The sequence below is a fragment of the Bison bison genome, unplaced genomic scaffold, assembly GCF_000754665.1.
Source record: "Bison bison bison isolate TAMUID 2011002044 unplaced genomic scaffold, Bison_UMD1.0 scf7180017864072, whole genome shotgun sequence".
In the NCBI taxonomy this organism is placed as follows: domain Eukaryota; kingdom Metazoa; phylum Chordata; class Mammalia; order Artiodactyla; family Bovidae; genus Bison; species Bison bison.
In genome coordinates, this window is record NW_011494644.1 from 7550227 (window position 1) to 7574783 (window position 24557).

Consider the following 24557-nt stretch of genomic DNA (forward strand, 5'->3'; position numbering starts at 1 on the left):
GACATTACTTTGCCAACAAAGGTTCGTCTAGTCAAGGCTATGGTTTTTCCTGTGGTCATGTATGGATGTGAGAGTTGGACTGTGAAGAAGGCTGAGCACCGAAGAATTGATGCTTTTGAGCTGTGGTGTTGGCGAAGACTCTTGAGAGTCCCTTGGACTGCAAGGAGATCCAACCAGTCCATTCTGAAGGAGATCAGCCCTGGGATTTCTTTGGAAGGAATGATGCTAAAGCTGAAACTCCAGTACTTTGGCCACCTCATGCGAAGAGTTGACTCATTGGAAAAGACTGATGCTGGGAGGGATTGGGGGCAGGAGGAGAAGGGGACGACAGAGGATGAGATGGCTGGATGGCATCACTGACTCGATGGATGTCTCAGTGAACTCCGGGAGTTGGTGATGGACAGGGAGGCCTGGCGTGCTGAGATTCATGGGGTCGCAAAGAGTCGAACACAACTGAGCGACTGATCTCATCTGATCTGAAAGTAGTCAAGTTAATTTCCGTGAAGGTTCCACAGCTTGAACAAACTACTTAGGGTTGTTTTGAGGGTGCTGTTTGTTTCTGTTTGTCAGGCATGTGAATAACGCCTGGCATGCAGTAAGCACATGGTGAGTCTGTAGAAGTGAAACAAACCAGCCGCTGCCTTGTTCCTGCTAGTCTGAGACAGCAGGGAGGGTCCCTTCCCATTCCCTGAATCCTCTGATGAAGAAATCCCTGTTGGAGGACGTTTCACAACTTTCCATGAATTTTCCAGTATTGCAGTTGACACTCATGCAAATAGCATGGAATCAATAAATGTTTCTTTAATGAATAGGTGGTTGGGCCAGATCATTGTTTCCCATGGGAGGAATATGAGACGGTTTCAGGCGGGAACAGAGATAGATGTTTTAAATGTTAATAGTTAGGTATTTGTTACAGTGTGTGTTAGAAGGAAATATTAGGTAGCACCTCAGAGCTGAGTACTAAGAAAATTGAGTTTATTTAAAGACATATTACTTTGGGGAGAGGGTGTGGGGGAGGGAAGGATTGAGAGTTTGAGGTTAGCAGGTACAAACTATTATATATAGGATGGATAAGCAATAAGGTCCTACTGTATAGCCCAGGGAACTGTATTCAGTGTCCGGTGATAAAGCATAATGGAGAAGAGTATGAAAAGGAATATATTAATTGATATATGTATAGCTGAGTCACTTTGCTGTACAGGAGAAATTAACATAGCATTGTAAGTCAGCTACACTTCAGTAAAATAAATTTTTGAAAAAGACATATTGCTTTGACTAGGTGGTACGTGAGTGTCATGAACATTTTGAAAGCAGTAGTGGATTGAATGAAGATTGAGTGACTCTTTCAGGTCTTTCCAAATCTGAGATTTTTGACTCTTCAGTTCTGAGTTTGAAACTTGAAATCACGATATTCAGATGGAAGGGATGTTTTCTGAGTTTGGGAAATGAGTGCAATCATGGACATGACAGCAGGCCTAGGTGCTCAGTACCAGGGAGATCCCTGCTGTTAACATTTCACTATCTACTTTATATGTCTTATGCATTCATTCTAACAAACGTAGGGACGTCCTGGCCATGTAATCTTGTAGCCTATCTTGTCGACCTGATACTGTAAGTCCAGGTTCAGTGGTCTTATAAAAAAAACCTTTGTGTTCATTCCTAATTATTTCCTGAGGATAAAATCCCGGTAAGTGGGACTGTCGGCCGTTGTGTTCACACGTGACTCTGGCTTTTTGTACCTGTTACCACAGGGCCTTGAAGCCAGTTTGGACAGTGGTGCCCTTTCTTCTCATCCCTCTCCAAAGCCAGGTTCTACTGAAAAAGAGTTTTATTGCAGATTTGTTAGGAGCACTACTGCTCTCTGGTTTTGCTTTCATCTTCATTTTGGTTTTTTTTGTGATCATCTGTAAGGCTGAGCTTTTTGTTGGTTCACTGGCCAGTTGCTTCTTTTGTGAATGGTTCATTTTTGTCCTTTACCCATTCTTCAGTGATACTCGTTTTTTCCCTTACTAATGAGTCCTGTATGTTGTAAGGATATTAGCACTTTGTGACTTGTTACACATTATTTTTCTAGTGTAATAATTGGCTTTTATGTTTGTTTATGAAGTCCAAAGTTACTGTCGCTCTTTTTGTATTAATTCAGTTTTGGCTGCACTGGGTCTTTGTCGCTGCTCTCGGGCTCTCTCCGGTTGTGGTGTGCAGACTTCTCACTGCAGTGGCTTCTCTTGCTGTGGAGCGTGGGTTCTAGGGCACTCGGGCTTCAGTGGCTGCAGCACAAGGTATCAGTTGCGTCATGGCCAAACTTACTGTTGCTCTTGTTGTGAAGACAATATCAATTTTTTGGTGGGAAAAATTAATTTAAAAAGAAACAGAATAGCATCATTTAAAAATGGCAAATATTCCTCTCGTTAGTTATTTCATTGCTAAATGTTGACATCTGGTGAGTCCCTTATAGTCAAAGTGGTTCGTCACAGTTCAGTACTATTTTTTTTTTAACTTTATTTTTTACTTATTTTTAAGTTACTTTTCATTGGAATATAGTTGCTTTACATTGTGGTGTTAGTTTCTACGGTAACAGCAAAATGAATCAGCCTTACATATACATATATCGCCTCCCTTCTGGATTTCCTTCCCACTCAGGTCACCAGAGAGCATTCAGTAGAGTTCCCTGTGGTATACTGTAGGTTCTCATTAGTTATTTTATACATAGTATCAACAGTGTGTGTATGTCAGTCCCAGTCTCCCAGTTCCTCCCACCATCTTCCCTTCCCCTGCTTGGTATCCATACATTTGCTCTCTGTGTCTGTGTCTCTGTTTCTGCTTTGCAAATAGGATCATCTCTACCGTTTTTCTAGATTCCACTGCCTGCTGCCAAGTCGCTTCAGTCGTGTCCGACTCTGTGTGACCCCATAGACGGCAGCCCACCAGGCTTCGCCATCCCTGGGGTTCTCCAGGCAAGAACACTGGAGTGGGTTGCCATTTCCTTACATATATACATTAATACACAATATTTGTTTTTCTGTTTCTGACCTGCTTCATTCTGTGTGACAGTCTCTAGGTCCATCCACATAGCTACAAATGACCCAATTTCATTCCTTTTTATGGCTGAGTAATATTCCATTGTTTATATGTAGCACATCTTTATCTTCTCTGTGATGGACACTTAGGTTGCTTCTGTGCTATTTTTTAAAGTCGAAGTATAGTTGATTCACAGTATTTTCAGGCAGTACAGCTAGGTGATTTCAGTTATGCATGTGCATGTGACAGTACTCTCTGAGCCATTCTGTGATGCACATGGTCTTGGATTTTAACTTTTCTGAAATCAGATGTGTCTTAACTCTCAACATTACTTTTGGTCACTGTCAAGTGACATCAGAGGTGTCCTTACCTGTGCAAGCAGACACAGGGTTATTCCTGATGGCATGGCCTGGTTGGAAAGCTGTGACCACAGCCCCCGGTGCTTTAGTCCACCTACCTTTTAAGGCCATTTGAAGAAAGACACAAATCCTGTTTGCTGTTGAAAATCATTCCTTAATATCTTCTGATGAGATCAAGAAAGAGCCAGTAGCCAAACTTCCAGGTTGAGGGTCAGCTGCTTGGAAGAAAATCTCAGAGAGAATGTTGGAGATCTCTTAAGAAATGCACCCTTAGGGGCTTCCCTGGTAGCTCAGTGGTTGAGACTCTGCCTGCCAATGCAGGGGACATGGGTTCAATCCCTGATCCAGGAAGATCCCACACGCCATGGAGCAACTAAGCCCGTGTGCACAACTACTGAGCCTGTGTTCTAGAATCCGGGAGCCACAACTACTGAAGCTCGCACGCCTGGAGCCCAGGCTCTGCAACAGGAGAAGCCACTGCAGTGAGAAGCTCCTGCACAACTAGAGAGTGGCCTGTGCTTTCTGCAGCCAGAGGCAAGCCGAGAGCAGCAGTGAAGACCCAGCACAGGCAAAATAAATAAATCAACAAATATTAAAGGAAAGAAATACATCCTCACCAATGCCCTTGGTGACACAGAGGTCAGTATTGTGTGGAAAGGCACAGACATCCTGAAAGTGAGGGCTTAGCCAGCTTACCTCACACTTTTTTCTGTCTGTACAAGACAGAGGGAGATGATGACACTCTGGCCCAATAAAGGAGCTTTTTCAATAATTACAAAGGTAAAATTCTAAGCAATTAAAAAAGAAACATTCGCTGGTAGTGTTTTTTTAATTTATTTTTTCAATCTTGAAATTGATGGTGTCTTAGATATGACGAAATATAGTCTACCTTTTATGAACCTCTTGCCGTGCCCAGTTCTTTTGGTTTTTTGGTTTTTTTTTCCCAGCCGCCCTATGCAGCCTGTGGGATCTTAGTTCCGCTGCATTGGGGGTGTGGAGTCTTAACCGCTGGACCATCAGGGAAAGTCCCCTAGTTCCTGTTATAGATGACTGGTTGGTACTGATTGTGTAGGTGACTGTTACCTGCTCAGCTGCCTTGGCGGCCTGTAGATCCTGAATCACGGTGCTCACCTCCCTTCGGACTTCCCAGGAGCAGCGCCCAGCAGCGCCCTCTTCTTTCCTCTTGCCAGCAGTGTGTTAGTCTTTTTATCTTGGCTGCTCTCCCAGGCTAAGCTGTGAGATCCTTTTTAACTCCGAGGCATGGTAACCACTGGCAGTCATCTGGATTTGAGGACTGGGGAGAGACATGTGATGGTAACCTTAGGAAGCAGGAGTCATGGGAACTAGTGATCAGGGGTCCTTGGGTTATGTCCATGCGTCTCCCCAAGTGATTGGGGGGAGGTCCTTGGCTTGTGTCCATGCCTCGCCCCACCTTTTTGTACTGCCAGACATCACTGACCACGCCCCATGTGCTGTGGGGATCCATCCCAGGCTCCTGCCAGGCCCTGTATGACCTGAGTCTGCTCTCTCCAACCTCCTCTCCAGTTTCTCCTGTTTTCTTACTCTCCTCCAGCCCTCCCTATTTCCTGCTTCCACATTCCACATCCACCCCCACCCCCAAGCGTTTCTCCCTGCAGTTCCTCCTGTCTTGAATGCCTTTTGCACAGCTGCCCTTCCCTAATTCTCTAGGACTCAGCTCAGCCATGCCCTGTAAGAGAGGCTTTCCCTTTAACCTCTACTATAGCTCCTCCATTCACCATATAATTACTTCCCTCGTTTGTCGTGATCTCTCTCTGTCGCTTCTCTGTTTTGTTCACCACTGTAATCCAATGCCCGGCACTTAGCAGACAACAAATACTGCTAGACTCTCAATAAACATTGCTGGACTGAATCAATAGTATTAAATCGACTGATAATGCAGAGTTGGAAGGAATAGAAACTGCTCCTTGTTATCCAAGAGGCCACTAATGACTCCAGCAGGGAACACTTAGAGGGAGGCAAATTGATCGGCTTTTCAGCAGTTTGAGCTTCTTGGTGGTGGGGCAAGTGCCTTCTCTGTGGGGAGTAGTCAACAGTGGTTCTGTGTTGTCAACAGGATTCTTGCCCTGGATGTGGGGCAGGAACAGTTTGACCTGTATTCTCATCACATCTACATCATCTACCCATCTTGCTGCAACTGCACATATGACTTTTACCACTAGATGGCGAGAAATGATTCCTAAATCAGTGTTTCTTTTTTCTTTTTCTTTTTGGTAATTGTTTGCTTGTGGTATCTTAGTTCCCCCACCAGGGATTGAACCTATGTCTGTTGCAGTGGAAGCTCAGAGTTGCAAGTTTACCGCTGGACCGCCAGGGAGTTCTCAAGAACACTTTTTTCAGAGGGCTTATATACCCAACACACATTGAAACAAAAGTTTCACAAAAACAGCCCTGACTTCTCCAAGATAGTATGATGCTGCTATTTTCTGCTTTACTGTGTTCTACTTCATTTTTTAAAATGGAGATTTGTAAACTATTACATTGATTTTGTGATATGAATGGGTCACAACTCATTGTTCAAAAAGCACTACTTTTATTGGCTGAGATTCGTGCCTTAGTTCCCCAATCAGGAATTGAATCCTCGCCTTGAGCAGTGAAGTCCTCAGTACTGGCTACTGCTGCTAAGTCGCTTCAGTCGTGTCCGACTCTGTGCGACCCCATAGTCAGCAGCCCACCAGGCTCCCCCGTCCCTGGGATTCTCCAGGCAAGAACACTGGAGTGTGTTGCCATTTCCTGCTCCAATGCATGAAAGTGAAAATCGAAAGTGAAGTCTCTCAGTCGTGTCCGACTCTTCACAACCCCATGGATTGCAGCCTACCAGGCTCCTCCGTTCATGGGATTTTCCAGGCAAGAGCACTGGAGTGGGGTGCCATTGCCTTCTCCACCTAAGCACTGGACCTCCAGGGAATTCCTGAGAATCACTGTTTTAGACAACTGAGCAACTTTGCTTTGTAAAACTCGGTATGCTGTTCTCCTTGGACAGTCTGGGCTTTTAGCAAATTGTGTTCCTTAGTATTTTGGGTGTTTCTCATATGTGCTTCCTTGAGAATGCCTTTGGATGTGCAGACATGGGTGCAGGAGACTGGGGGGCATGTTTGTCCAGACTTCAGCAGCTGTTGCCATTAAGGCAGCAGTAAGCCTTGTTGGTAGGGGCTTCCCAGGTGGCGCAGTGGTAAAGAATGTACCTGCCAGTGCAGGAGACTCAGGAGACATGGGTTTGATCCCTGGGTTGGGATGATCCCCTGGAGTAGGAAATGGCAACCCACTCCGGTATTCTTGCCTGGGAAATCCCATGGACAGAGGAGCCTGGTGGGGCTACAGTCAATGGGGTCACAAAGAACTGGACATGACTGAGTGACTGAGCCCATAAACCTTGTTGGTAGGTACGAAGAAAAGAAAAGATGTAATTTGTGCATCTGGGAGCTTAGAACTTAATTGGGTGACACCACACACACACACACACACGCTCTAAGTTTCAGCTTACTTACCAGGCAATGTGGAGTGGATGTATCATGCAGGATATCACTTAGGATGCTTAAGGTTGTAAGTAACAGAAGCCTGACTCAATTTGATGTAAGTGGTAAAGACATTTATTATCTCACTAAATTTTCCTTGTGTGGTAGAGAAGGCTCTGGGCCCCTGGGGGGTGTGGTATGGCCCTAGAGATCCAGATTCCTTCCCTGACTTCTCATTTATCCTGAGGCTGGTTCCACTTATGTTTGCCAGGAAATTTCCAATGGTAATCAGGGCTTTAGCTCCCAGGCTTGGAACACAGCGTCTATCATTGCTTGTAGTGTAGACTAGGGTTGAGAACCTTTAGGCTACCCTGGCACTTTCCAAGTTGTAGCTGCTTTATTTGTTCCTGGTTTCTCCACTACAGCCTCCTTAAGGGACATGAAAGGACTGACAGAGTCAGGAGAAATACTTTGGTAGTTACTAGTGATATTTGCTATTTATTTTTGGGTCTCCCTTCCCCTGGACACAAAACTCTTGTTTGGACAGAGTTACCTGACTAGCTCCGGCCAGGGAGTTTGCTGTGTGAATAAATGTTCAGAGAGCTGTATGAGATATGAGGTGAGCTTAGTTGCTGTTTCAGTCAGTTCAGTTCAGTTCAGTCGCTCAGTCGTGTCCGACTCTTTGCGACCCTATGGACTGCAGCACACCAGGCCTCCCTGTCCATCACCAACTCCCGGAGCTTGCTCAAACTCATGTCCATCAAGTCGGTGATGCCATCCAACCATCTCATCCTCTGTCGTCCCCTTCTCCTTCTGCCTTCAGTCTTCCCCAGCATCAGGGTCTTTTCCATTGAGTCAGTTCTTTGCATCAAGTAGTCAACGTATTGGAGTTTCAGCTTCAGCATCAGTCCTTCCAATGAGTATTCAGGACTGATGTCCTTTAGGATTGACTGGTTGGAACTCCTTGCAGTCCAAGGGACTCTTAGGAGTCTTCTCCAATACCACAGTTCAAAAGCATCAGTTCTTTGGTGCTCAGCTTTCTCTATAGTTCAGCTCATATCCAAACATGACTACTGGAAAAACCATGGCCTTGACTAGACGGACCTTTGTCAGCAAACGTTTCTGTTTCATAGATAGGTTCATTTGTGTCATAGTTTAGATTCCACTTGTTAGTGATATCACGTGCTGTTTATCTTTCTTGTTCTGACTTCGCTTATTATGATAACCTCCAGTTGCATGATTTGGCCAGAGATGAATCTTTGGATCCTTGACCTGGTTCCTGGGAACTTGCCCATGGAACCTGGCCTGACCCTTCTCTCTAATCACCTGTTTCCCTTTTCATCTCTTTCAGGTTTGCAGTGAGCATTGGCTACTGGCAGGACCCTTACATCCAGCATTTGGTGAGACTCTCTAAAGAGAGGAAGGCACCTGAAATTAACCGAGGCAAGTGCCCAGCTCCCTTCCCTACATCTCATGAATCCCTGGGGTTCTAGGAATTCATTCTTAAAAAGAGAGTTCTGGGGTGTACTATCTCCACCAGAGTGCTCGTTTCCCAACTTCCACACCAGCACAGTGTGTTATGAAACTTTTAATCTTTATTCCCCTGCTGCTGCTAAGTCACTTCAGTCGTGTCCGACTCTGTGTGACCCCATAGACGGCAGCCCACCAGGCTCCCCTGTCCCTGGGATTCTCCAGGCAAAAACACTGGAGTGGGTTGCCATTTCCTTCTCCAAAGCAGGAAAGTGAAAATTGAAAGTGAAGTCGCTCAGTTGTGTCCGACCCTCAGCTACCCCATGGACTGCAGCCTTCCAGGCTCCTCCGTCCATGGGATTTTCCAGCCAAGAGTTCTGGAGTGGGGTGCCATTGCCTTCTGGTACATGAAAAATGGTGTTTTACATTCCTCTTATTTTAAGGTGTGGTTGAAACTCATTATTCTGTGTTTAAAAGCCACTTACATGTCTTTTACTGAGAGTTGTCTGTTCATATAGGGGGTTATTTTTGTTGTTGTTGCCCTCTTTTGTTAGTAACACTGTTAGGTTCCGCAAGTAATTTCCAGCAAGGAAGTCAAAGGATTTGAGACAGGAATGTGACTTAGTTGCAGCCAGATTGAAAAATTGACCACTGACCATGATTCTGACCACTGACCTACCATGTGGGTAGGGGAATCTTGGCCCTAAAGATGGGTCCTGTAGGTGGGCTCTGTAAGAACTGCAAAGAAATGTGTAAATAGTGGTTCCTAAAGAGCAGGACTTGGTAGTTAACATTGAACTGAGGGTAGAATTGGGCAGCAGTTAGCCTGGGCGAGGCCTGGCCAAGAGGCCTTCCTGAAGCCCGCCTCTGCCGCTGTCCAGATGGATTTCCCAGGGAATGTTCTGGAGGCAGGCAGCCGCTCTTCTTCGTAGCCCTGGGCTGTGTGGCAGCCTCCTTCCTTCTTCCCCTCCCGGGTCCACATGTCTAGACTGGGGACCTCCAGCCCAGGAGGAGAGCACTCCCCAAAGATCTGAGGTGAGGACATTGTTTCCTCAAATTGAATCCATTGCGGATAATATTCTGCAGAATACAATAAAGATGATTTACTAGAGGCATTTCCCTAGCAGTCCAGCGGTTAAGACTCCATGCTTCTTCCACTGCAGGGAACATGGATTCGAGCTCTGATTGGGGAACTAAGATCTTGCATGGTTCACGGTGCAGCCAAAAAAAAAAAAAGGTGATTTACTAGAAAAATAAAATGTAAACACAAGCCCAAAGTATTTGTTTGTTTATAAGTCATGTAGGGGTTATCAATTGATTAGTTATTTGGCCGAACCAAACAGCTTTGTGGGTTCTTAGTTCCCTGCCCAGGGATCGAACTCTGGTCCCTGGCAGTGGAAACACAGAGTCCTAACCACTGGACTGTTAGGGAATCCCTCAAAATATTTATCAGCACATTCACTAAAATTTGTCTGTCAAATGACAAAGTTTCTGAATACTACTCTCAAATTTTGCTCTTAAAGCATTTGCACCTTGAGTATCAGGCCATTAGAACAGATAGCCGCTATCTTCCTGTCTCCCTTCTGGGTTTCCCATCTCCTCTGTTCCAGCTCCTCACCCTAGAGCTTAACAAGTCCATTAATTAGGCCACCACTTGCTGGTATCTCTGCTTCCCCGCTTCGCCACCCTCACGTTGGTGATGCCATTTTGTAAACACAGAGGCTGTAACCCACACAGGATGGAGGTGAAAGGAACAAGATAAGAATCATGGCTCTCCTTGCTTTGACATTCATCTGCCCAATTCCCTGACCTAAAAATGTTATTTTCCATGTGTGCTCAGTCCCTGAATTGTGTCCAACTCTTTGGGACCCTATGGACTGTAGCTTACCAGGCTTTGTCCATGGGATTCTCTGGGCAAGAATACTGGGGGTGGGTTGCCATGCCTTCCTCCAGGGGATCTTCCTAGCCCAGGGATCAAACCAGCATCTCCTGCTTCTCTTGCATTGCAGACAAGTTTTAGCAGAGTACTCATTAACTTCCCCTGGAGCCGTGAAAAAGCACCTTTCCAAGAGGACATTTGGATCTTGATAAAAGACACTTTTATCAAGACACTTTTAAAAGTGTCTTGATAAAAGATACTCGTCTTTCCTAAGTAACAGGACAGGGCATTTTATTTTTCTTAAACTACCATTAAGTAGTTTATACTTATTTTGGTCTGATCAGCTTTTTTTTTTTCCTTAAAAGAAGAATTTGGAAATCATTATTTCTCCTGACCTGAAGAAGGGCACAGTGTTGTTCTGCTCTCCCTAGCACTGTGGGCTTTGCATGGATTATTCCTGTCGTCACCACGTGATAGCTTGCTTCTCTGTCTGTCACTTAGGATATTTTGCTCGAGTCCATGGCGTCAGTCAGCTTACAAAGGCATTTCTACGGAAGACAGAATGTAATTGTCAAATTCTAAATCTTGGGGCCGGGATGGATACCACCTTCTGGATGTTAAAGGTAAATTTCCCCCCTTCTCTTCAGTCGTTTTAATTTAGTTTACTGAAGATGTTCACCTGGTTCAAAAACTTGAAAAAAGAGATTAAAATGGGGTGGGAGCCTGTCTCCCATCCCTCACAACTTCCATCAGCTCTGTACTTTATCCCACCAGGGCCCTAGTGAAGATATGTGGGTTGTTGCTCACATTTTGCTGCCACAAACAGGGTTATAATACAATTCCTTGGGTACATTTTCCTCTGCATGTGTGGAAATGTATCAGAGAAAGAATTCTATCAGTAGAACTGCTGAGACAAAAGAACATATGTGTTTGTAATTTTGATGAGAACTGAAGATTTTATTGTTAGAATAACAGTGTCTTTGGTAGTAACACTGGGAGATTTGCAAGACTGGGTAAAGATAACATGATCCAAAGCCTTTTTGAAGTCATTCTCTAATTTGATTCCTCACCTGTTCTGTTTGGGGTTGTTCAAGGGCAGGTGTGATTACACTCACTCACAGGTAAAGGAAACTTGGGTCTGGTTAGTGGCAAACCCAGGGCTGAAGTTGTGGTCTTTGATTCCTAGACTGGATTTTATCACCAAACCTTTTCCCTACAAATATCTCACTGATGGCATTTTCCTTTCTTCTTTTTTTTTTTGGTAGGTTTGTACAGGTTTTTCTTGGTTCTTCTATCTGGTGGCAGTAATGGGTATGTGCATTCTCCAGATTTCTTGCAGACAGAGAGCAAGATAAATCAGAGGGTATAACATAACTCAACCTGCATTATCTGTTTTGTCCCCATCACCTGATAAGAAGGTCTTTGGTCATAAGAACTCTCAACCTTCCTCTTACTCAAAAATCAGTGGCCTCAACATGGCCCTGGTGTTAATCATTTGCCGCTGCATTCTTCCTTCTGGATAAGATAACTGATATTTATGACTGCTTTTTTTTTTAAATCTATTTATTTATGGCTGTGCTGGGTCTTCGTTGCTGTGCAGGCTTTTCTCTAGTTGTGGCAAGTGGGGACTCCTGTCGGGATGCAGGGCCTGGGCCTCTCATTGTGGGGGCTTCTCGTTACAGAGCATGGGTTCTAGGGCACAGACTCAGGAGTTGTGGCATGTGGGTCAGTAGTTGCGGCTCCCGGGCTCTAGAGCACAGGCTCAATAGCTCCCGCTCTGTGGCACGTGGGATCTTCCCAGATCAGGGATTGAACCTGTGTCTCCTGCATTGGCTGGCAGATTCTTCACCACTAAGCCACCAGGGAAGTCCCTATGAAGTGTGGTTACACATACATGACCTCAGGAATTAACATGAGAGCTCTGTTGGAGGAGCTCACACAAATGGGGAATACCAGGTTTTGGAAGTTGTTCCCCCAAATTGGACAGCTAGTGGCACTGGGATGTGCACCAACACTGGCCTGCAGCTCGTCGAACTCCCGATTCCTTCCTCTTTCCTCTGCACGCAGCCCTGTGGTCGCATGAGGGGTCTTTTCTTTGTGTTAGTTGTGCCCCTATAACACTGTGACCCTGGTGTGGTGGAAGCGACTGGAACAGAAGGCAGTGTAAAAGAGTGTGTACCGCTGGCATTAATACGGGCTGCTGGAGAGATCCCTCCTTCGACCTGACACCCTTTGGACTTGGCCATTTTTTTTTTCTTTTACCCCCATCTGGTAGGTGGGTTAATCATTAATAAATCTGAGATTTTAATTTCTGAGCAAGGTACACGGAGGCATATGCGCCCCTTGCAAGAAACAAAGACAAGGAGCTTCCCCAGTGGCTCAGTGAATAAGAATCTGCCTGCCAAATAAATGCACGAGACACGGGTTCAATCCATGATTCGGGAGGATCCCCCGTGCCACCGAGCAGCTAAGCTCATGGACCCCAACTATTGAGCCTGTGCTCTAGAGCCCAGGAGCCCCAGCCACTGAGCCCATGTACCGCAACTACGGAAGCCTGCCTGCCCAGGAGCCTGTCCTACGCAACAAGAGAAGACACAGCAACCAGAGAGTAGACACGGCACGCTGAAACCAGAGAAAAGCCGCACAACAGTGAAGACCCAGCACAGCCAAAAATAAGTAAAATTATTAAAAGAAAAAGAGGCGAGAAAAGGGACTAGCTCAGGGCATCAATGTCCTATGTGGAAATTTGGAAATCAGTGTAATTATTTGATAATTATATTGATCTGAAGAATTTTTTAAAAAAAATCTTAAGTTCTTCTTTTTAAGACAAATATTATCTTATTTGCTCCCTTAGAGCAAAGGTTTCACAGGCCAAATCCAGCCTGCCACCTGTTTTTGTGAATAAAGTTTTATTGGAATACAGCCATGCACATTTATTTACCTCTTACCTATGGCTGCTCTGGTACTTGGAGCAGGGCTGAGTAGTTACGACAGAGATCTTCAGGTCTGCCAAGGCTAAACTGCTTACTTTCTTGCCAGAAAGTTTGCTAATCCCTGTTTTAGAGCTGTATGTGCCTCCATAAAAGAGCAGGGAGATCTTGTCCATTGATTGTGATATCTCGGGCTCTTTCCACCTGGGATGGCGCCCCCAGCTGCCCCAGCAGAGGCTCAGCTGCAAGTCACAGGCTTTCTGGAGCCACAACCATGTGAGCTCATTCTGTATAATCTCAGGGGCTCACGATTGAACAGTCACAGATGTCCATCTTCAGGCAGCAGGCAAGAACAGGGAAAGTTGATCTTGTCATGAGGCAAAAATAAAGGGTAAGTGAAACCCTGTAAGGGTCCTCAGTTCTTTTTTTAAATTATTTTTTAATTGGAGTATAATTGTTTTACAATGTTGTGTTAGTTTCTGCTGTACATAGTGAATCAGCTATGCTGTGCTTAGTCCCTCAGTCGTGTCCAACTCTTTGCAACACCAGGGACTATCGCCTGCCAGGCTCCTCTGTCCATGGGATTCTCCAGGCAAGAACACTGGAGGGGCTTGCCATGCCCTCCTCCAGGGGATCTTCCCAATCCAGGGATTGAACCCAGGTCTCCCATACTGCAGGCGGATTCTTTACCATCTGAGCCACCAGGGAAGCCCAAGTGAATCAGTGTACATATATCCCCTCCCTCTTGAGCCTTCCTCCCCCTCCTCCATCCCACCTTTCTATGTCATCACAGAGGGGCCTTGGTTCTTTGTAGCCCTTGGATTCTGTTTCTGCCCAACCAGAGGGTCAGGTGTGGACAGGAAGCAGTCTCAATTTTGGCCACCCGTGAAGCAGTTGATCACGTTGGATCTTTGAGGAACCCCCCTTCTTCGTGGCTGTTCCTGGCTGCCTCCCAGTGGCCATGCTCAGCTTTGGGTGTCTCCCTGCCTCCCGTGCCCTGTGAGCTACTTGGGAGTGGTGTCGGAAGAGCCACAGAGAATTGCAGAATGAAAAGTTGAAGCATCACTTGCCAGAGCCATTTTGCCCCTTTCTGAAAGTTAAGAAAGAGGATGACTGTTTGTTAAAATCTCCTGGTGTGCCTTTTAGAAACTTTCTTTTGACAGTGATCCCCTATTCAGAATTCTTAGGAGGATCAAGTGCCCGAGTGCCTGGGAAAGCTCTTTAAAAAGTACGAAGTGATGTAGGACTCTATGCTGTCCTTCATTTATTTGCTTTGGATTGTCCGTGTGGTGTTCTGGAATTTTAGGCCTTTTTTTTTTTAGTAGCTTTTTTGACTACACTGGGTCTTCACTGCTGCACACAGGCTATCTCTAGTTGCAGTGTGCGGACTTCTCCTTGTAGTGACTTCTCTTGGTCCAGAGCACAGGCTCTAGAGCACCGGCTCAGTAGCTGTGGTGCATGGGCTCAGTAACCCCATGGCACGTGGAATCTTGCTGGATGAGGGATTGAACCTGAGTCCCCTGCCTTGGCAGGCAGATTCTTAACCTCTGGAACACCAGGGAAGTCCCAGTTTTAGAGTGTTCTTGTTGCTCCGTACCTTGTGAGTACAAATTCTTGAGAGCTGTTGTAGAATTTCTTAGCAGAAGTCATTTCGGTGTATCCTTTTAACATATCCTCTGAACATCTTCAGACAGCTTTTACCTAGCCCTGCTCTGCAGTCCTGCAGCAGCTGTGTGTTGCAATTCCAGGAGTGAACAGCTGAGGGTGGGTGAGCCCAGGTCTCCTCTGATGGCAGGAAACCATCTCATCCCTTTGTTTTCTTTTTCTTCCTTCTTCCTTCCCTCTCCTTCTTCCTCCTTCCGTCTTCTTCCCCTCCTTCTCCCAAACCAGATCCCCTGAAATTTTAACTGAGGACCCTTTTCCATGTGGGCGGATCTCCTCATTCTGTTCTTGCCCTTAGGGGTCGCCTTCCCACCGGGAAGTGCGTGCTCGTGGTTTCTGCCCCCATCACTCCGTCCTTGGGCAGGTCTGCTCCCACTTCCTACCTGTCCTCCGTCTCTCACTTGCTGCTGCTGTTCAGTTGCTAAGTCGTGTCCAACTTTTTCTGACCCCTTGCACTGCCCCACGCCAGGCTCCCCTGTTCTTCACTGTCTCCAGTTTGCTCCACTCTTCTCCAGTAGTATATTGGACAGCTTCCGACCCGGGGGGCGGGGGCTCATCTTCCGGTGTCACATCTTTTTGCCTTTTCATATTGTTCATGGGGTTCTTGCAGCAAGAATACTGGAGTGGTTTGCCATTCTCTCTTCCAGTGGATCGTGTTTTGTCTGAACTCTTCACTTTGACCTGTTCGTCTTGGGTGACCCTGCATGGCATGGCTCATAACTTTACTGAGTTTCATAAACCCCTTCGCCCACAACAAGGCGGTGATCCATGAAGGGGCCATCTCTCATTACTGTCTTCATAAATGGTACTCTTACCTGCCGGATCGCTCAAGTCAGAAACAAGGGTATCATCCTTACCCCACCTTTTTGTTTGTCCTATTCTACACCAAAGAAGCCCCCACCAGGCTCTGGATATCAGCCCCTTTCTGGGTATGTTGGCCAGGTTGTGGGGCGCCTTGTTTCTTGCTAAGTCTTCGGGTATGACGAGCTGCTACAGGCAAATGGGGGTGGTGTTTTGTCTTCACAGCTGAAGATGGATCTGAGAAGTACAGTTGAATTACAGTGTGTTACAGCAGAGTGATTCAGTTATACATATATGTCTTTTCCCTTAGAGCTTATAATGAAATGTTTAGTATAGTCTGCTATACAGTAGGTCCTTGTTTGTTATTTTCTATATAGTAGTGTGTATATGTGGGCTTCCCTGATAGCTCAGCTGGTAGAGAATCCACTTGCAATGCAAGAGACCCTGGTTTGATTTCTGGGTCGGGAAGATCCCCTTGAGGAGGTCATGGCAACCCACTGCAGTATTCTTGACTGGAGAATCCCATGGACAGAGGAGCCTGGTGGGTTATGGTCCAGAGGGTCGAAAAGAGTCAGATTTGCCTGAGTAACTAAACACACAGCAGTGTGTGTGTATATATATATATGTGTGTGTGTATATATATATATAATTGCCAATTTATCCCTCCCTTCTTTCCCCTTTGATAACAATAAGTTTGTTTTCTGTGTCTGTGGGTCTGTTTCTGTTTTGTAGATAAGTTCATTTGTATCATTTTTTTTTAGATTCCATATATAAGTGATATCATATAATTTGACATAATATTGTGTTAGTTTCATAGTATTATTACATAGTGATCTCATATTTGCATAGATTTGTATACGTGTGTGTGTTCAGTCGCTTAGTCTTGTCTGACCCCATGAACTGTAGCACACCAGGCTCCTCTGCTCATGGGATTTTCCAGGCAAGAATACTGGATTGGGTTGCCATTTCCTCAAGGGATCTTCCTGGCCCAGGGATTGACCTGAATCTCCTGTGCCTCTAGAATTGCAGGCGGTTTCTTTACCTCTGAGCCACTAGGGAAACCTATTTGCATACATTTGGGGCTAAGTTATTGATTGGACGGGGAGGAGAAGCTGGAGAGAATTCTAGCACAACCAGTAGGTTGACTGGATGGGGTATAACCACTGACTAAGCTAGAAAAAGGAAAAGAGGGAAGCAGGGCTGTGTGTGTGTATTTCACACTTTTTAAAATTGTAGCCACAGTAAAAAAAAAAAAAAACAACTGTACACTCCTAGCCAGGACCTAAATCTATGTACATATGTCTGTACACACAAGATATAAGGACACCCATGATGCTTACTAAGGGCAGGCCCCATTCCGAGTGTTACTCATGCGTTTCTTCTTTAATCCTCACAACTCTATGAGGTGTTAATCATTTTCCCTACTTTTCAAATAAGGAAACATTGGCCCAGGGATTTTAGTGGCTGTCCCAAGGCCTTACAGCAAACAAGTGGTGGAGTGGGGATTGGAACCTTTCGCCCATGTCCGGGCTCCAGCGTACCTGCTGTTTACCACCCCACCCCACCCCACTATATATCACAGAAAAATGCTGACCCTAATTCCATGTGAAATTTTCTGATGTATATTACTTTATTTCACCCCCAGTCTGCTGGTTACAACCCACCACATTGGTTTCTTGACCCTCTCTAATAGGTGTCAAGCTGCGTTTTTGAGAAATACTTCTCCTGTCCTCCTTCCAGACCACCTCTTAACATCCCTGTGACCATTCTCCTGGTTCAGACTCCCCGTCACTTCTCTCTTGGACGACTACAATAATCTCCTTTTCCCCTCCATCCGTTCTTGATGCTGAGACCAAGTAAATTGGAGAGACCATTTCTGACTATATCATTCCCCTGATTTTAATTTATTTTGTATTTTGACCACTCTTTGAGGCATGTGGGATCTTTGTTCTCCCAACAGGGACCAAACCCTTGCTCCCAGCAGTAGAAGTGTGAGTCTTAATCACTGGACTGCCAGGAAAGTCCTCATTACCCTGATTTTAAATCCTGAAGCACCGCCATTGTTCTTTGGGCCCCTAGGACTTGGTACGTGAAAGTGATCGGTGAATGTATGAGTAATAATTATATAAAAATTGCAGGTGTGCTCAGTCATGAAGTCGTGTCCCATGGACTGTAGCCCACCAGGCTCTTCTGTCCATGGGATTTCCCAGGCAAGAATACGGGAGTGGGTTGCTGTTTCCTTCTCTAGGGGATCTTCCTGACCCAGGGATCAAATCTGTGTCTCCTGCATTAGCAGGCAGGCTCTTTACCACTGAGCCACCAGGGAAACCTTGTATAAGGATTACTCTCTGTTTTTTTTTTCTCAGGATGAGGATCTTCTACCAAGAAAATATTTCGAAATCGACTTTCCGATGATAGTCACGAGAAAGCTGCACAGCATCAAGTAAGTGTGGCTTTGGCCAGAAGCAAGAGCCTGGTGGGCTTCAGAACCAGCTCCTGGGAGACCGCGGGTCTGGATGTGGGAAACCTCATGTTTCATCCCCTCCCTACTCTCTTTCTTGCCCCAGGACCCTCATTCCAATGTATTGTGCAGTCAACAGGAAATACACCGTCCTTTGTGGCTCTTCTCTCTGTTTATGTAATTCCCCTGAACATTAACAAAAAAGTGACTTACAGTAGATTAGTAATCTGAATTTAAAAAAATTTTTGGATAGTTGATTAGCAGTGTTGTATATTAATCTGAATTTTGGTGTGTATTTTGCTTACTTCTTTATCCCTACGATATAGAAAGATGCCTGGCCCCAGAATAGATATGTAGTAAAATTCTTTTTTTTAAAAAAGCAACAGCATATATATATATATTTGTGTGCTGAGTCTTGGTTGCTGTGTAGGCTTTCTCTGGTTGTGGCAAGCAGGGGCTACTCTCTAGTGTTCTGAGGGCTTCTCATTCTGGTGGCTTCTCTTGTTGCGGCGCACAGGCTCTTGGGCAGTCAGACTTCAGTGGTTGTGGCACTCGGGCTTAGTGGAATCTTCCTGGACCAGGGATCGAACCCACGTCCCCTGCATTGTCAGATGAATTCTCAACCACTGGACCATCAGGGAAGTCCATTCAGAATTTTTTGAATGAATGAATGGGAGGCTGAAGTTACAGTTACTATATAAGAGATGTTACAGGGGCCATTCTGAGTTCAGTTTTCAAGGAATTTGCCAAGTTGTAAGTGGTGAGTTTGCTAATCTTTGCCAAGAGTTTTTCTTTGCTTACCCTCATGTTAAATGCTTCACTTGGATGGTCCTCCTCAGTCCTCAGAGCCTACTTGTAAATTAAGTGGTATCATTGACCCCTTTCTACAGGATGAGAAAACTGAGGCTCAGAGAAGTTTAGTTAATTTGCCTAAAGTCACCCAGAAAGGCATGGAACTGAAATTTAAACCCTGACTTCAAGACCAAGGTTAAGGTTTTCCAACAGTTATAACCTACGGGTCCACTCTCCTTTTTATAGTGGTCATATAAATAAAATCCCAATTCTTAACATTTAACCCAATTTTTGATAAGCACAAAAGTTTCTGCTTTATCCTTTAGAGATGTCTGATTCTTTAGACATCCAGAGAGAATTGGAGGTCATTTTCAAACTTTATTCTTTTAGTTTATCCTTGTATCTTTTGCCACTGCAGGAGACGCAAGAGACACGAGTTTGATCCCTCAGTCGGAAAGATCCTCTGGAGGAGGAAATTGCAATCCGCTCTAGTATTCTTGACTGGAAAATAACATGGACAGAGGAGACTGGAGGGTTACAGTCCAAGGGGTCACAAAGAGTCAGACATGACTGTGTGCACACACACATGAAAATAAGTTTTTTTACCCTTTCTACATATAAAATTATATCTACATTAAATATGCTTTGAAGGTGCTGTACTGTAATTCTGATACTCTGGGAACACTACGAAGTGTGACTAAATACAAAGTGTGACTAAACTTGTTGGAACTCTTGAGTGAAATCAGGGCAGGTAGGCTCAAGGCCCAGGTTGGTTTTCTGGGGTTAAAAAGCATTGACATTTGTGTATGGTTGTTGGGATATTGAACTTGGTTCTCTGATTTCTGATTTTTCGCATATTCTTTTTTTTTTTTTTTTGGCCATACCATGGCCTGTGGGATCTTAGTTGCCTGAACAGGGATCAAACCCAGGCCCCTGGCAGTGGAAGCACAGAGTCCTAACCACTGGACTACCAGGGAATTCCCTAGTGTTTTGCAGATTCTTGATTGAGGGAGTTATCACATAAATGTTACTAAACTTTAGGTCTCAGTAAGAGTCAATATTTTTAGTTTGTCTGTGAGGAATAATAAGCTGTCTTAAAAAGTTCTGTTTGAGAAGAGGCAAGACATTTGAACGACTTGAAAAATACTGGAACATTTGAATGATTCTTGCTTGCCTGTCTGTAGCTGTTTCTAAGTAAGTGTGTTGTGATCTGTTTGTGATTTGATAGCAGATTCTCAGCTTAGCTGACCTAACCTGACTGACACTCATATCCTGTAGACTTTTATTATATGTGTCTAAGGTCAAGTGTGATTAAACAGATGACCGTTTGGCGTGGTCCTTCCTTTGAACACTAGTAATATTGGATTGGCCAAGGAGTCTGTTGGATATTTCCATGACATCTGCTGGAAAAACCCGAGCAAACTTTTTAGCCAACCCAATATCTTGTTTGCTGTGTCAGTATGCGTGTCTGTGTTTTAGTGGTAAATGAGCTACTTGCCTCATCTTTCTTTTTCCCATCTTCTGCAGACTGAAACCTCTCCTATCAAAACCCATTTTAGACTTGCATTCAGAGGACACACTTCAAATGGGCAAGTATCCATAACTTGAGTCATACAACCTGGGCTGTAGGACCATGTCAGCTCTTTTTTCCCCCTTTTCTTTTTAAAGATTGAGTGTGAGTTAGTGTGTGTGTGTGAGTTAGTGTGTGTGCACATGTGTGCACATGCTCGCATCTATCCTTCTGTTGCTATAATGTTGTCTTCCACCACTGTTACCAGGAAGAAATTTAAAATGATTTTTGGTATGACTTGGGCTTCCTTGATAGCTCAGTTGGTAAAGAATCCGCCTGCAATGCAGGAGACCCCGGTTTGATTCCTGGATTGGGAAGATCCCCTGGAGAAGGGAATGGCTACCCACTCCAGTATTCTGGCCTGGAGAATTCCATGGACTGTATGTATAGTTCATGGGGTTGCAAAGAGTCAGACACGACTGAGCAACTTTCACTCACTTGGTATGACTCATTTTAGATGTCCATAGGTCCCCAATCCTAAATCTTTTTATAAAGAGAAATTAGTTGTCAGCATTTCAAAAATAGATTTTTCATGAAAGTCTTGATTTCCAGTTTTGCTTGGAAATATCAGATCTTGGAAAACATCAGACCCTGACTCCTGCATGGTGGTCACTGGCAGCAACTGCCTTGGTTAGACAGGTCGTGTCCTCCCCAGCTCTGACCCCACCACCCGCTCTTGTCTCACACCAGATATGCTTCCTGGTTTATGTCACCTGCTTGGCCCCTGCCTTCATTTTTCCCCTCAAATTTTTTTTTAAATTTGTATATTTGGCTACACTAGGTCTTAGTTGCACTACTCAGGATGTTCCATCTTTCTGCGGCATGCAGGATCTTTTTAGTTGTGGGATGTGGGATCTAGTTCCCTGAAGAGGGTTTAAACCTGGACCCCTTATATTAGGAGTGTGGAGTCTTAGCCACTGGGCCACCAGGGAAGTCGCTCTTCCTAGGTTTTTTTTTTTTTTTTTTTATCCCTAGGTTTTAAGTATGAATGCTTGCAAACAACACTTTCCTCATTTCTAAAGCCTCTCAAATTATAGTAAAACTCTTCCAGAATGTTCTGTCATTCTCAACCTGTGTCTGATAGAGACGTTCAAGGGCCTTATTAAAAATTCAGGTCAGAAAATGTGCTTAGAGAGGATGGCCTTCTCGGATGGGTGACGTAGATAGCACAACAAATGTCGGATAACTAGGTACGCCTCCTCTGTCACACAACCACAGTGCCTTAGACAGCTACTAGTGATCAGATTACTAAGAAAGTTTCCACAGAAAATAATATCTCCCCCGACCTCTGTTTCCCTTATACAGATTATAAGTAGAAACTGTTCAAGCTCTGTCATTTGCTGGCCGATTTGCTTTCTCCACACTTTGCCTATCATAATTTTCTGTATGTTTGGTTAATATTTGAGTCAGAACAGTTATCTGTAGTGAACTGTCTAGTACTTTGCTGGAACTTTGATCCATCAGTGTAAAAACATTCGAAGGAGGGAGGACCTTCCATAATCCTTCCCCTTATCCAAGATAACCAGTGTTCTTAGTATTTTCTCCTATAGATGAACAGCGAACCCAGAGAAAGGTGAATATACATATAATAAAGTACACACATAAATATAATCCAGTGTCTGGTACATAAAAGATTCAGTAAATTTTTGTTGAATGAATGTCTAAACACATTGAATAAATATCTGTTGTAGTTTAACATGTATTTGTTGAATGAATGATCTATACTTCTATATATGAATATAGGTTTATATGTAATTTTAATAAAATAATTTATACATACTGTTTTGTGACTTGCTCTTTTCATGTCCTGCTAAATCATGACTGTCTTTTCATGTCAGTATATATAATCCTTCCTTATTTTTAGTGGCTTTATAGCCATTTCCTCTGCACGGAAATTCCATTTTATTTAATCTAGTCCCTACTGATGGTCCCTGATAGCTCAGTTGGTAAAGAGTCCGCCTGCAATGTGGGAGACCCAGGTTCGATTCCTGGGTTGGAAAGATCCGCTGGAGAAGGGATGGGCTACCCACTGCAGTATTCTTGGGCTTCCCTGTGGTTGTTCAGCTGGTAAAGAACCCACCTGCAATGCGGGAGACTTGGGTTTGATCCCTGGGTTGGGAAGCTCCCCTGGAGAAGGGAAAGGCTACCCACTCCAGTATTCTGGCCTGGAGAATTCCATGGACTGTGTAGTCCATGGGGTCACAAAGAGTTCGACACGACTGAGCGACTTTTGCTTTCACTGATGGTCATTTAGATTGCTGCCTTTTTATGTTTCTATATTCAACAGTGCTGTAGAAGACACATGTATATGTGCGTATTTGCAGGAATTGCTAGGTTGAAGGATTGTGCATTGTGAATTTTAATAGCTACTACCAGGATGATCTTCAAAATTCTTTTTATTAATTTATGTGTTCACTAAGAGTAGATGAGGATACTCTTTCTCTAAATCTTCACTAACACTGGATATTTTCATATATTAAATATTTTAAAATATTGGTAGAAATTTGCCAGTCTGATTAGCTGAACTGATGTCCTATTTTAAAATTTTATATAACTTTGAGTGCTAGTGAGTTATCTTTCATGTCATTAGCCTTTGGGAATTTCTTTGTAAATTTCCTTTGCCCAATTTTTTCTTCAGTTGCAATGTTTCCCTTTTTTATTTTCAGTTTATAGGAACCCTTATAAAGATAGTTCTTTGATAAATGCCTTTTGTCAGTTTTTTTTTTTAATTGCAGATTTTTTTTCTTATTTTTGTTTGTTTTTTTTAACTCTGTGTCTTAATGTGGGTAAATTTTCCAGTCTTTATAGTTGTTGTCTTTCTAGTCTTTTATAGTTGTTGATGTTGCCATTGTATTGAGAAAAGAGAAATTGAATAAAAAATAAATAAAAATTAAAATGCAAATGAAAATCTGAGAAAAGTGATAGGTGATAATAAAAGTGACAAAAATTTAAAAATTATCCTTTTCCTTCAAACTTGTGGGTCTGTCATTTTAAGAATCGCCACTGTTTATCAATAAGAAAGAGTGTTGGCAAATTAAACAGATACATTAACAGCTGTTAGATGCATCCTGATTTCAGACATGTTAAAATGTTAAAAAAATATGCATCTTAGAATTAATGATAGATGTTTTCTTAAGCTGAAGTATTCATAGGGTAGTAAATTAAAAGTATATAAATGGATACACAATGAAAAGTAAATCAGGATGAGTTCTTAAAAAGTAAGTCAGGTTCTATGACTTTTCTGATTAAATCTTCCCAGAGCCGAAATCCACATGGTTAATCAGTCAAATGGATGCCTCCTCATTTTATTTTCGAACACAGTAACTAGGATCTCACCACACTGCCCTCCTGCTATCCTCTGACTTTGCCAAGCTCTCTCTCATCTTCAAACTTTTTCCTCTTCCCTTGGTCTGGAACTCTTTCGCTCTAATTTTGCTTGATGGGCTCCATGTGGTCACGCATGTCTCATTTCAGCTGCCACGTCATGCTCTTCTCTTGTTCAGTTGCTCAGTTGTGACCCAACTTTCACGGCCCCATGAACTGCAGCACACCAGGCTCCTCAGTCCTCCATTATCTCTTGGAGTTTGCTCAAATTTATGTCCATTGAGTCAGTGATGCCATCTAACTGTCTCATCCTCTGTCACCCCCTTCTCCTCCTGCCCTCAATCTTTCCCAGCATCAGGGTCTTTTCCAGTGAGTCATCTCTTCACATCAGGTGGCTAAAGCATTGGAGCTTCAGCTTCAGCATCAGTCTTTCCAGTGAATATTCAGGCCCGATTTCCTTGAGGATTGACTGGTTTGATCTCCTTACAAAACCATAGCTTTGACTATATGGACCTTTGTTGGCAAAGTGATGTTTCTCCTTTTTAGTACACTATCTAGATTTACCATCCTCTTTTCTTCATAGCAGTTAATACTCCGATGTTACCTTGATTATTCATTTGGTCTATGACTCACTGTCTCCCTCTCTGAGGGGATAAGCCTCATGAGAGCAGGGACCCTTCCTGTCTCATTCATCACTATATCCCCAGCACTGAAAACAGTGCCTGGGACACAGATTGTTAATGGAATAAACATGTACCTGAAGGCTTGAATGAACGAACATTTATGTTTTTGTAATC

The 24557-nt window shown here is 44.0% G+C and overlaps 1 protein-coding gene across 1 annotated transcript in view; it reads left to right on the forward strand.

Moving 5' to 3' along the window:
• LCMT1 (leucine carboxyl methyltransferase 1) overlaps positions 1-24557 on the forward strand; it is a 69647-nt gene that overhangs the window by 20340 nt on the left and 24750 nt on the right. Inside the window, exons 2-5 of the mRNA XM_010837219.1 lie at positions 8223-8314; positions 10722-10843; positions 17980-18056; positions 20394-20455. Of these exons, the coding sequence (XP_010835521.1) occupies positions 8223-8314; positions 10722-10843; positions 17980-18056; positions 20394-20455 (353 nt within the window). The remainder of the gene's footprint in view (positions 1-8222; positions 8315-10721; positions 10844-17979; positions 18057-20393; positions 20456-24557) is intronic.